Source organism: Aplysia californica, unplaced genomic scaffold, assembly GCF_000002075.1.
Source record: "Aplysia californica isolate F4 #8 unplaced genomic scaffold, AplCal3.0 scaffold00077, whole genome shotgun sequence".
Lineage (NCBI taxonomy): Eukaryota > Metazoa > Mollusca > Gastropoda > Aplysiida > Aplysiidae > Aplysia > Aplysia californica.
In genome coordinates, this window is record NW_004797347.1 from 1,461,365 (window position 1) to 1,474,781 (window position 13,417).

General features: G+C 42.6%; 1 protein-coding gene across 1 annotated transcript in view; it reads right to left on the reverse strand.

Moving 5' to 3' along the window:
- LOC101853773 (equilibrative nucleoside transporter 4) overlaps positions 1-13,417 on the reverse strand; it is a gene marked incomplete at its 3' end in the record, with an annotated part of 39,354 nt that overhangs the window by 13,817 nt on the left and 12,120 nt on the right. Inside the window, 1 exon segment of the mRNA XM_013080185.2 lies at positions 12,470-12,873. Coding sequence (XP_012935639.1) covers positions 12,470-12,754 — 285 coding nt within the window.

Here is a 13,417-nt window from a genome sequence, read left to right on the forward strand (position 1 = left end):
CCCCTGAACAACCGACCAGAAAAAAGCGACTTAAGTTGGGCTAGATAGAGATAGGGGGACATGCATTGAGAGAGGGAAAGGGATTTGTGAAGGAGGAGGAGGAGGAGGGGTAGTTTTGGAATTCCGAAGTGGAGAAGGGGAAGAGAATGTGAAAGAAATAGAGACAGCGGAGGGTAAAAAAACCCCTAATTGTCAGCATAAATCGATGCGACTTTCAGTTCGTGACAAAAACAGAGTTTGTCGCCGACACCGAGTGCTATGCTACATTGATCTAAGCCAACTGGCTTTCTTCTACTGCTGAGAGATCCACGATGTTTTTAACCCTTTATTCCAAGTACAAAGCAAAGTGGTGTCGGTGGCTTAGTGAGAAGGCTCTGAGACCCGAAGGGTCGTGGGTTCGGATCCCGAACGGGGCCCGACGTTGTGTCCATGGGAAAGACAATTCACACGAATTTTCCTCACTTCATTTTGGTAGGAATTGATACCCGGCTATTATAGACAGTAGAAAAAGATTTGGCAGTTTGTTAGTGTTTGAGCTCGTGAAATCCGCAGCTTTCACTGTATGCTTCCAGGGAAGCCGAGAATGTCACACTCTGAGTGTACTAGAATCTTCTGGGTTAATCATCAAGTGTCAGACATCGGCGATCATGGTATCCTCCTTCATTCATTTGCTCGGATGCTCAAAAAAAAAAAGCTACATCATCATGATCTTACTCCTTCACCCATCTGTTAACGCTCTCCAAGTAAGTTTCTCCAGGTCGACCCCTGCCTCGTTTGTCGTCAGTTTTGCCAGTGAAAGCTAGAAGCTCAATGCGCTCATGTCTTTTCAATTGTCCCAGAAAGTGCGTTTATCATTAATTCCTGATTGTTTTTATCCCGAGCGGCCCACGTAAGCTTCTTCAAGCTGAGTAATAATAGCTGTAAAGTGCATAGGGAATACTGTGCTCGTATAGGGAGTGTGGATGTGTGCTATGTAAATGCACATCCTTATTATTAGCTACAATTGGTGTCACGGCTTCAGGGCCATGAATAGACAGACTTCGGGAAGACAGTCGATGCGCGTTTGTTGACTCGAGCCTGGCTAATTGGCTCTTTACTCTTCTAAATCCATAGCTTTAAATGATCGGTAATTTCTGTCTCCGCCTCTACTCCCCTCCCACTCTCCCCCTTTCTCTCTTTCTTTTTTGTCTTTCCTTCACTTTTCCCTCTTCTTCCTCTTTCGCCACCCCACCTTCTCTCTCTGTCTGTCTCTCTCGGTCTCTGTCTGTCTGTCTGTCTGTCTGTCTGTCTGTCTGTCTGTCTGTCTGTCTGTCTCTTCTCTCTCACTCATTTTATCCCGCCCTCTCTCTGCCGGTCTCTTTCTCTCCCGGTCTCTTTCTCTCTCGACCTCTCTCTCTCCTGGTCTCTCTCTTTCTCTCTCTCTCTCTCTATCTCTCTGTGTCTGTCTTTCCCGGTCCGTAGCTCTCTCTTTGCCCCCCCCCTCCTGCCCTTCAGCTTGTTCCCAACGTAAGTTACGGTATGCTTACGCAGATCTTGTCTCAGGGATCGATTTGGTGGTGTCGACTTCAAACAGCTGAAGGAAAGAGCGGGAGACAGGCGAAGATAATGCTGTTTACACACAATCTCAATTGAGTCTGTCTAAAGTGTTGCTTGTGAGAGATGTGGCATCACATGACAGAACCCCCCCCCCCCAAAAAAAAAAAAAAAAAAAAATCGGTACTAAGAATGGAGAACAGGTTATTCCAATCGGAATCTAAAATTGTAGAAGTCTTTAACACCCCCCTCCCCCTTTCCAGCCCTGACTCCTTCTCCTAAATCTATCTAGATCATTAGGAAGGCGGTTGCCTTCAACAATGTCTGTCAGGGTCAACCTGAGCTGATGGGAATTCAACTTCCTAGAAGAAAGACGGAGGTGCTCCAAAAAAATTCCCCCAACACGGGATCGAACTCAAAGCTTGTGCATGCGACGGTGAAGAGCCTAATCGTCACACCTCGTACATCGCTTTCTATTTCGTTTCAGAAATAAGTTTCGGCCCGGTTTTAGAGAAATAAAAAACAACAACTAATAAAAGCTGCGAATTCATGAAAAAAGTAGCATAACACTCGAGAGTCGAGAGGTTTTCCCAAAGCACAAGAAAACCAACCTGCTCCAAATCTTATCCAAATAACAATACACATCTCATAATTTCTCTCGAGCGCCATTCTCTCACATAATATTATCCAGCTTTTTTTCTTCTTCTCATATCAAGCTGACGATCTGTAATTTTACATCCAGCACCGCCAACTATCATGTCAAGATAAAGAGCTCATTGAGATAGAGAGTAATAACCAAGGAACATGTTGTATTGAGTAGACTTCGCGCCTGTCTTCGACCCACTAGCGATACGTCAGAGACGTCTTTCAAAAGCAGCATCAACATACAGATTCAGAGGTCAATGGAAAGACATCATAAACCAAGAGAACCGCCTCCCGTTCCCTTGTTCCGTCTCCTCTCTCTCTCTCTCTCTCTCTCTCTCACTCTCACACACACACACACACACACACACGCGCGCGCGCGCACGTACATACACACGTAAAAACACGCGCACACATGCAAATACACACAGACACACACACAAACACACACACACTTACATACTCACACACAATCAACATTAACTAAAATAACAAAAGCAACAACTAAAACCACCCACAGACCCACAACGTAAAAAAGACAACAAACAACCACTACCCCCACAAAAGACAAAACAAAACAAAACAACCCCAAAACAACAGCAACAAACAAACAAGAAAAAAACAATTAAAAAAAAAAGATGCAAGAACATCTAACACCTGCCCCCTCCCTTTTCTCCTCCCTACCTCATCGTGGAGTAAGGTAAAACAAGTAAAAGTAAACCTATTTGGTACTAAATAGAGCAAAATACGCCTCCTCCCCCCCCCACCCTTTCCAAACAAACCTCCACCCAATCCAGTCCCATTTCCCAATATTTCTTTATACGGGGTGCCCACTACGGCTGGGATCGGCCGGATCGCCCCGACTCGATAGCCTCAAAAACAAACGTGTTTGTTTCCAGTTTCAGGCGATCAAGTCGGGCGATCCAGCCGTAGTGGGCACCCCGTATTAGAAGTCAAATCACACCCAGGAGCAACCGTAAACCAACTCCTAAAACACTGCACAGTTTCTGATCTAATGAAGTTTTATTCATGGCACATTTTACAGCATTATAGTACTATACGTCTATTCTACGTCAGAACAGAATAATATGCTATGCATACAAAACACAAGATAAAATAAAGTAGTAGATATTCTACTTTTCATTCACTCCTCTGTCCCGAAAAAAACTCGTCTATTAGATAGCTTGCGAAAGATCTGAATTGGCTTCATACATATTTATTGTCACATTGACATTTTCTTCTTTTAGTCTGCATTTCGTTGAGCCGAATGCACAGGGTTCTTGTGGTAAGCGGCTAGTAAGCGAAGGCCCACACTCATATACAACGTCAAGAGATGTCTGTGACATGTCGTGTGGATGAGTCATTACTGTGGTGTGTCATTGAGTACGATGTAATAACCCTTGAGTTTTTAATACATTTTTTGTAATAAGAGTTTTACGGCACTTGCAACACAATAAAGTTATATGAGCGCAGAAAATTAGAGTTGTTACCAGAGAGTAACACACACAAACATACACAAACACACACACACACACACACACACACACACACACACACACACACACAGAGAGAAATATGAGAGATAAGGACGATAGAGATTTGACAGGAAAGAAAGACCTGCACTTATCACTACATGGCAGCTGGATCGATAACAACAACAAGAACAATAACAACAACAAAAACAACAACAATAAATGCAACAGCAACAAAAATAACACCAAGCACAAGAGAGAAGAAGGAGCAAACCACACTAGAGCACCCGCCAACTGCCCACTACGATAACCCTTTAAAAAAAGTGTTTTACGACGTTCGCAACTACTTTAACGTGCGCAACTTGCACACGGAAACTCCGAGATTTTCCGCCCTTGTCCAAGAAGGCTAGGTGTAGATCTTTCCTACCATAAGATCAGGGGTGTGGCTGAAAGACAGCAGCAAGAAGGGGCAAAGGAGAAGCAGTAAAAGGCTGCAGAAAGAGTCCAGAGCCCAGAAGATAGGGAGCATAGGAGGTGAGGGGGTGGGGGAAGAAAGTTAAGGCGAAATGAGAAAATAGAATAATGCTAGAGAGCAGGAAAAGATGGGAAAGGAGAACATTTTGGAGAAGAAAGTTTTTCCGTCGCTATCTGGATTCGAACCCGGGCCCTATTGAATAAGAGGCGAACACCTTAACCTCTTGGCCACCAGAGCTCCCTTCGGAGGGTCTGTGTGCAAGTTGCGCACGTTAAAGATCCCTTGATGGTCTAAAATCGATAAGAGTAGGCTTCGGCCGCCACCCGGGCAAAATTCAAAACGTCTTTTTGCATAACACGGGAATTAGCCTCTAGCATTGCAAAAGTGACGCCTCTTTTGTACAAAACCCCCCAACAAACTACAACATTCCATTATCAAGAATTCTTTTTAAAGCAGCTTTGATTATGAGATCAAAATAATCAAAAAGACCTAGTACCCATAAAACGTCGGTTAAAATGATAACAAAATTAACACATTAGATGATAATTTTTGAATAAAAGTGTATTTCAGCGAGTCAAATACATCAAGTAGAGAGAGAGAAGAAAATTGACTTTTTAAAAAAGATACTCCCACTCGCATTTAAAATGTCGTTTGTGTTAGATTTACTCCTCTTTTTGTTGAAACAGATTAACTTTCTCGTGTATAAAAACCATCTTCTTATATTGTTTCAAATATATTTAAGTAATACTCTAAATCAAAATTAACTTTAAAACTCGGCTAAAAATAAACTCTACCCCCCTCCCCCCGTAGAAGTCACGTGACCTTGTGCGCACAAGGGAGAGGGGGGGGGGGGTGAGAGAATGGAGGAGTTGACATGTACTCTTACAGAAACTCAAGACTCAAAGATACATCTTTACTCTCCCAGACTGCATCTGGGATGCCAGTGAAGTCATGAGCAATTCAGAGTCAAAGGAAAAGGGCGTATCAAAGAACGTTTCTATTATTACGCATTATGATATGACCCTTCTATACTGCTGGGCAATCACTAAAGACAGTGAAAATAAAATAGAAGCAACAGAAATGTGGTTTCTTAGGAGACTGCAGAGAATATCATGGAAGGGAAAGAAATCAAATGAGGTAGTGCTTGATGAAGCCCACATGGGACGATCACTGTCAGAAGCAATCAGGAAACGACAAATGCAGTAATTGGGGCATCTGAATAGACATAAAGGTCTTGAACATCTAGCTCTCACTGGCAAATTTGAAGGCAAACGAGGCAGGGGTAGGCCAAGAGCAACTACATAGGGAACCTAAACAAGTACGTAGCGGGGAAAGATCACGGAAACGTAACTTTTTGTAAGAGTATCCGAGCAAAAAAATGAATGGAGAACAATGATCGCCGATGACTGTCGCAGATCTGGCACTGGATCAATATGGCCCTTCATCTGCCAGTACAGAAAGAAAGCCATCTCCAAGGTTGACACCACTCTAGAGCAATGATAATAACAACAATTACAATAACAATAAGAGCGACACGAGGTAGAAGAAGAAAAAGAACGGTAAAAAAGTCGACAAAAGTTCACGCCCATGTCCCAGCTACAGGCCGGGTAAAAAAGTCGACAAAAGTACACGCCCATGTCCCAGCTACAGGCCGGGTAAAAAGTCGACAAAAGTACACGCCCATGTCCCAGCTACAGGCCGGAAAAACGACGGGAAATCCCGCGGACAGGAGATTGAGATCTGGAATCAATACAAACAATTTTACGAGTTTTCCTTTAGATCTACATGGGTGGGTGGGTGGTTGATGTGTGCTCTTGTGTGGTTTGCACCTTCTTTCCTATCAAACATTTATCACCTTTTCTCCCTTCCTTCTTTTCTTTGTCTGATAATCTATCGGCCTTTTCTCTCCTCCCTTTCTTTGTATAATAATCCCCAAATGAACCTCTACTCTTGGGCACTTATATGACCTTTTTATGTCTCATAAAATTCTCACTTCTAATCTTTCTAAAAACTAAAGAGCTACATGATTGGGATTTTTCGGCGTTAAGAAAATTGTAAACTTTATACCCCCCCCCCCCTAACCGCCCCTTTTGCCCACCCCACCCTGGTGTGTGTGGTGGTTAGGCCGTTCCGGTCCAAGCAGAAGACATGAGTTCGATTCCCACGAGGGGAAGTTTTCTTCTACGGAATCAACGTCTGTGTGATGTGATGCTGAATTCCACTCAGCCAAGATTAGACCTGACAGGCGGCAGGGTCGAAGGAGCCCTCGTGAAGTATGGCCTCACTTACAATAATTGCACTGATATTATTAACCCCCCCCCCTTTTTCCTTAATTAAATTAAGAAAATATAACAGAACAATTTTGAAATATTTGCAACTAGCTGCCTGTGTGCCTTTAGCACGACAACATTGCATCTATGGCTTAGACCATCTTGTCAACAATCACGATGATAAAAGTGCATCAACACAACCTCCACCACCATCTTCAACAGAGACAGCAGCAATAATGTAGCTAAAACAGCTAGAATTTCATTAGAACTCTTTGCTCATCCTTAGCAATAGTATTGTCTCTACACTACATCTCTTGGATATTCATCCGCATCATTGGTTTATTCGTCATCTATAAAAACAAAAGCCAAAACAAAAAATCAAAACAAAACCAAAACCCCCAGAAAAACAAGGGAAGAAGACAAGCACAAAACCCTCAAACCTTGGTTCGTTTTTTCAGGGATTACGGACGCATTTCTCCACACCCATAACACAGCCTTCTATAAAAAGATCTGGGATCTTTGTCAGTTTCCAAATTTAGTAATTCTTGGCATATTATATATCTTTCTAGAAGGCATCCATATCTGGGAGGCAGAGCCCGTTTTTTTGGCCCTATTTGTAATTTCGCTCTCTAATAATCGATATTTCCATCGAATCATTTCCATTCTGATTACAGCAAGGTGGTATCCTGTAATCAGAATGATAATTATTATGATGATTGTTATTGTAATTGGAAGTATGGATTCTGAAATGAGCGCGATTATACAGTGGAGAAGAAAAACAACTCGTGGACCAATTTAGAAGCCTTGTCATCAAGTACTTTTAGATGGCGAAATTTTATCAAGATTGTACAATGGAGTGTGTTAACATATTTTTGTATTCATTATTTGTTCCCTCCCCCCCCCCCCTATGTTCTGTCTCTGAGGCTATGAGAATATGAACTTTGGTTTGTCATTCCCAATTGAATGTTTTGCTTGGTTAAAGATGAGGGATCATCATCATCATCATCATCATCATCATCATCATCATCATCACCATCATCATCATCATCTTCATCATCATCATCTTCATCATCATCATCATCAGCAGCAGCAGCAACAGCAACAACAACAATAATAACAATACAATAACAAAACAACAACTACTACAAAGCAGCGCCAACACCACCACCACCATCATCAGCAACAGCAACTTAACATCTTTTCTCCCGGCTAGAAATAATGCTGGTGAAAGAAAGCATAGAATATCAGCAAAACACAACAAAACAAAACAAAAACATGCCATCTGAAAGCAGAGAGGTAATTGTCTGCTAATCGAGACTTGACGACCAGATCCCTGCAATGTCTCAGAGGCTCACTGGAGGAGACACAGGGTGGGACGGGTGGGGTGGTGGCTGGGGGAGGAGAGGAGCCGCTGGAACGTCTAAAGATCGTTATCCATCCATGCCATACACAGAGCTGGGACGAAAAACAGACAGTGAGTTTTATATTTGTTTCTTTGTAGTAAGCGTCTAACAACCTAACACTTTTCCACTGGGTCAGTTCAAGTATTTGGTGGCACTGACTAAATACGTCTTATCAGAGATGGACGCCAAACAGTGGCTGCATTTCTTTGATCCAGGGGTCACCAAACTACGGTACACGGGCCAGATCCGGCCCACTTGGTGAAGCCCACATGGGATGCTCACTGTAAAAAACAATCAGGAAACGACATATGCAGTTTTGGGGACACCCGAATAGACATACAGGTCTTGAACACCTGGCTCTCACTGGCCCAATTGAAGGCAAGCGAGGCAGGGGAAGCCCCAGAGCAACCTACGTGGGGAACCTAAACAAATGGGTAACGGGGAAAGATCAGGGAAACGTAGCTTTTCTAAGAGCATCCGAGCAAAGGAATGATGTCTGTCGTAGATCTGGCACTGGATGAGTAGAAATGGGCCTCAGGAAACTCCGAAAATCGACTTTCTCAAACTGTATAACAAGTGCTTGACAATGAGGCAGGAGTTAGGACAGGACAAAGGCACGATGGCGACAGGCGGGAATATCAACCATTCACACGCTACTAACGTTTTCTAAGACTCCAACAGATCCTGCTTAGCAAAACAGTTAGGGGACTTAGTGCGTCTCAAAATGTATTGACCGCTCACAAAGACTTTTTTGGGTGAATATTATGTAAGTTATTTTAAATGCTATACAAGTAAGATAAGATAAGACACGATAAGATAAGACAAAACAAGTCAAGACAAGAATAAACAGACAAGACAAGACAATACAAGATATGGCAAGACATGACAAGACAAGACAAGACAAGACAAGACAAGACAAGACAAGATACTTTGTACGAGGTGTGGGTTGAGCTTACGTACTTTTGCCACGATTTCATAATATGAGACATCTTTACATTTCGTTTTCATTTTACGAATATCCAGAGACCCTATCGTGACTCCAAGCTAAAAAGCCTTTGCAAACACTAAATTATTATTCAAATTGCGCCGACAAGATTGCAATCTATCCTTCATCCCTCTAGGAAATTGCCATCACAACGTCGAATTCATTGGTCTGCTTCGATTGTCATTTCTACAAGCATTTTACTACTACATACTCAAAACTTAGTTAAATTTGCAGATCAAAGTGAAGACGAACAAGAAAAATCGTCGTGGAAATCAGATCTTCCCCTCAAAAGGGCAGTAGTGTCCCTGCTAAAATATATTTCAAACTTGAGAGACAGAGACAAGACCTAATGTACAAATTATTATTCAAAGAGAATGAACTCTTTCAAGTTGAGTTCGTTGCGGAAACAGAATACAATTAAAAATATGTTGCCAGCTAATGTTTTATCTACCACTTTGAGTTAGTTTAGCAAGAAATTTACGGCCCTCGCCGCAATAGCATGAGGTCATTATTATGTGCGCGGAACACCAATCGGTTGCATTAACGCCAGTTCTTAGCACGGCTTCATAGTGTGGTCAATGAACAGATTAAAATGTTTAAAATTCATGGTAAAAATCTTAATTAATTTTTTTTTTCTCTAAAAACAACTTCTAACTCTGTGTTTTTTATAGCAGCGACACAAAATAGCAAGACCGATTTATGGAGTGCTTATATATGAATGAATTTTTATGACACCAGGAGAAAAAAGAACTTAATAAAAAAAATTAATTTTTATTAAACCTAAGAATTAATGTTTCGACATTAGGCCATTCAACACCTCTGGTAAACTTCTTGCATTTCTTTTATAAATGCTCTGGCTGATTCCCTAGCCCCAGTCCGGAGCTGCTAAATTATATATCAATTAACAATCGCAACATATTACATTACATAGCGTGAAACCCTATTAGAAAGAACTGCACTTACAGAAACATTATGTAACTTACTATTTTTATATCAAGTAGATTTTTAAAAAAAAGTAGATCTAATATACATCTGTTTTGATATTACGTAATTAATGTTAATTTTTAGATTGAGATTTTTTCAATGAATTTTTAACATTTTAATCTATTCATTGATAAAAAATGAAGCCTTGCTAAGAACTGACGTGAAAGTAGCCATCTTGTGTTTCGCGCGCTCATCTGACTTGATGCAGTTGAGAGCGCCGTAATACTCTTACTAAAGCGAAAAGAAAAAATGTTCTGTGCCGCTATAAAACATAGTATTACCCCAACGGACCCCGAACTTCCGAAACATTCCCAGCTGCCTGAGAAGCATTCAGTGCAAACTGCCGTTTAGAAGAGGTGTCTTTGTCGTTTTTTTTTCTTCTTTTTTTTGTTTCGGGGGTGGAGTGGGGGTCTTTTTCCGTTTTAAGGCATGCGACGTTTCTTACTCAACGTCCTACAGAACACATTGTAGGTCATTCGAAGGCGGGTAGCTTAGTCGTTCTCCTCCGTCCTCCATCTTCGCCTCCTCCTCCTCCTCCTCCTCCTCCTCCTCCTCCTCCTCAAACCTATCCCACCATCAGTCACTTCGAAGCCGGATAGCAGCTACGACAGTCCCATTCGTCAGGGGCAATACTCCACACACGGGTTCGATACCGCTGATTAGCTCCCTTGAAACCCTATTCATAACCCTCTGGGGCCTTGATTTATCACCTTTCTAACTAACTCACTCACTCACCCCGTATGTGTCCATGTATGTATGTAGCACTCTGTGTATCTAGCCTTCTATTTGTTTATTAGATACACTCACTCACTCACTCACTCACTCACTCACTCACTCACTCACTCACTCACTCACTGACTCACTGATTCACTGACTCACTGAACCACTAAAATGGTTCAGAGATGTGGAACACACACAAAACAATTTTCAACGAAAATTAAAAAGCTTAAAAAAATGTCTGCGAAGAAGTTTACTAACAAAATGGAATGAAGTGTTAGAAAGAGCTGGAATTGAAGACACAACAGTAAAAAAGAGAAGATGGAAATATCAGGGACATGTTCTGAGAATGCCAAAGACGAGATAGATTGCCTTATCAGACGTGGCATTGGAAACCAACTGGGAAGAGAATGCGGGGAAGACCGACTGGAAGCTATAGAGGCACAATAATAATAATAATGATAATAATAGATTGCATTTGTATAGCGCAAATCCCCGCTCAACAGCAGGCTCTATGCCCTTCACAATCTATACTATTACCCCAGCAGACCTGAGAGCATTCTGAAACAACCTGAACTTCCTGGGAAGCATACAGTGCAAGCAGCCATTTATAGGCGCTAAAACACTAACATACTGACAAGATCTTTCCCTGTCTATACCCGGGTACCCATTCCCACTTCGGTGAAGTGAGGAAATTCGTGTAAAGTGCCTTTCCCAAGGACACAACGTCGGGCCCGCGGCTCAAACTTCCTACCCTGCAACCTCACGATTACGAGTCCGGTAGCCTAACCACTAGGCCACCGACACTACAATAAGAGTTGAGGCAATCGCCCTGGGCCGAGATGTGCCAAAATTAGAGAAAGGTGCCGCGACAGACAGGCGTGGCGTCGACTGCTCTCCGCCTTATGTACCTGGCGGTATAGGGAAAGAGTAAGTAAGAGTAAGTAAGTATTGACACAGCGTCGTCTCAGAACTATTTTGTCCAAACTGTACTTAAGTGCCCACTTTGGACAAAATAGGTCTGAGGCGACGTCAGTTTAGATCATTTAGGGGGCGTGCTTCCGACGCTCCTGTCGGGGCAAACTCGAACTGAATGTGTGGGCTTGTGAGTGAGCGAGTGAGTGAGTGAGTGAGTGAATGAGTGAGTGAGTGAGTGAGTGAATGAGTCAGTGAGTGAGTAGGTGAGTGAGTGAGTGAGTGAGTGAGTGAGTGAGTGAGTGAGTGAGTGAGTGAGTGAGTTAGTGAGACACTGGGTCAGTGAATCAGTAAGTGAGTGTGAGTGAGACACTGGGTCAGAGAATCAGTGAGTGAGTGAGTGAGAAAATGAGTGAGAGAAATTTTATAGACTCATGTTATAGAAAGGTAGGTATACAGATCCAAAAAACAACACACCTTGCCCACGTCCAACATTTACATCTTCTCCCTATACCTTGTGGTACGAGAGCACAGGAAAAAAGTAAGCAAGCAAGCAGGTAAGCAAGCGGGCAAGCAAGCAAGCAAGCAAGCAAGCAGAAAGACAGACAGAGAGACAGAAAGACAGACAGACAAGCAGACAGGCAGGCAGGAAAGAAGGCAGGCAGGAAGGCAGATAGGTAGGTAAATAGGAAGGTACGTAGGTATGTAGGTAAGTAAGTAAGTAAGTAAGTGAGTGAGTGAGTGAGTGAGTGAGTGATTGAGTGAGTGAGTGAGTGAGTGAGTGAGTGAGTGAGTGAGTGAGTGAGTGAGTGAGTGTGTGAGTGAGTGAGTGAGTGAGTGAGTGAGTGAGTGAGTGAATAAGTAAGTAAGTAAGTAAGTAAGTAAGTAAGTAAGTAAGTAAGTAAGTAAGTAAGTAAGTAAGTAAGTAAGTAAGTAAGTAAGTAAGTAAGCAAGTAAGCAAGTAAGTAAGTAAGTAAGTAAGTTAGTTATTCAAAAAGAAAGTTAGTAGTCAAGTGAGTGCACATGACGGCACAGCAGTAGTAATAATGATGATGTACACGACTACAACTCACCTGATAGTAGTCCACAGCCACAATGAAGCAGGTGAACGGCAGCATGTATCCGATTCCCGACAGCACAAACGCGATGTAGATTCGATTGTACCGGTCCGAGAGGGCAGCTTTCCCTTCACCGGACTTGAAGTCCGGCCTAAAAGGGTCTGCTCTCGCCGCATCAAACATGTGTGGCTCCCCATCTCGGGACCGCCTAGACATCCCGGAGTGGTCTGGTACATCGCTGAATTCCTCCACTCCCGCGCTGAACTGTACGTAGCCCGGCGGTTTGCCCACTGACGTCATCTTTTTGTCTGAGGTGAAGGTCACGGGGTCACCACCTTGAGGTCAATGGTGAGGGGGTCAAGGTCTGAAGGTTAATATGCGGAGATGAAGGTCACAAGGTCGAGCCAAGAGTGTAGAGGCTGTGGATAAATCATGTTTGTTTGTGATGAGAACAGGTCAATGTGTAAAAATGATATTACGTCCGTTTTTAAAAATACTCTTTTCCATCTTTCTATCTTTCTTTCACTCTTTCTCTTTGTCTTTGGTTTTATCCTTTTTCTGTCTGTCTGTCTGTCTGTCTGTCTGTCTGTCTGTCTGTCTGTCTGTCTGCCTGTCCGTCTGTCTGTCTTTCTTTCGTAATATCAATCAAAGACGGCTTTTAACAAAGGTAGCGCGCTACCACACCCCACCCCCTCCAAAATAGAAAAATAAATCAAAACGATTAAGCAAAAAGTAGTTTCCTTGTGTTTCTTTTTTATTCTTCTTTTTCTATCTCGAGATAGCTCACCCCTATATCTCTCTTTATATTTCTTTTCTACTTCCTCCCCTTCTCCATTCCTTCTTTTCCTTTCTTCCTTTAACCCATATTCCAGTCTCTCTCTCTCTCTCTCTCTCTCTCTCTCTCTCTCTCTCCCTCTCTCTCTCTCTCTCCCCTCTCTCCCCCCTCTCTCTTTCTTTCTCTCT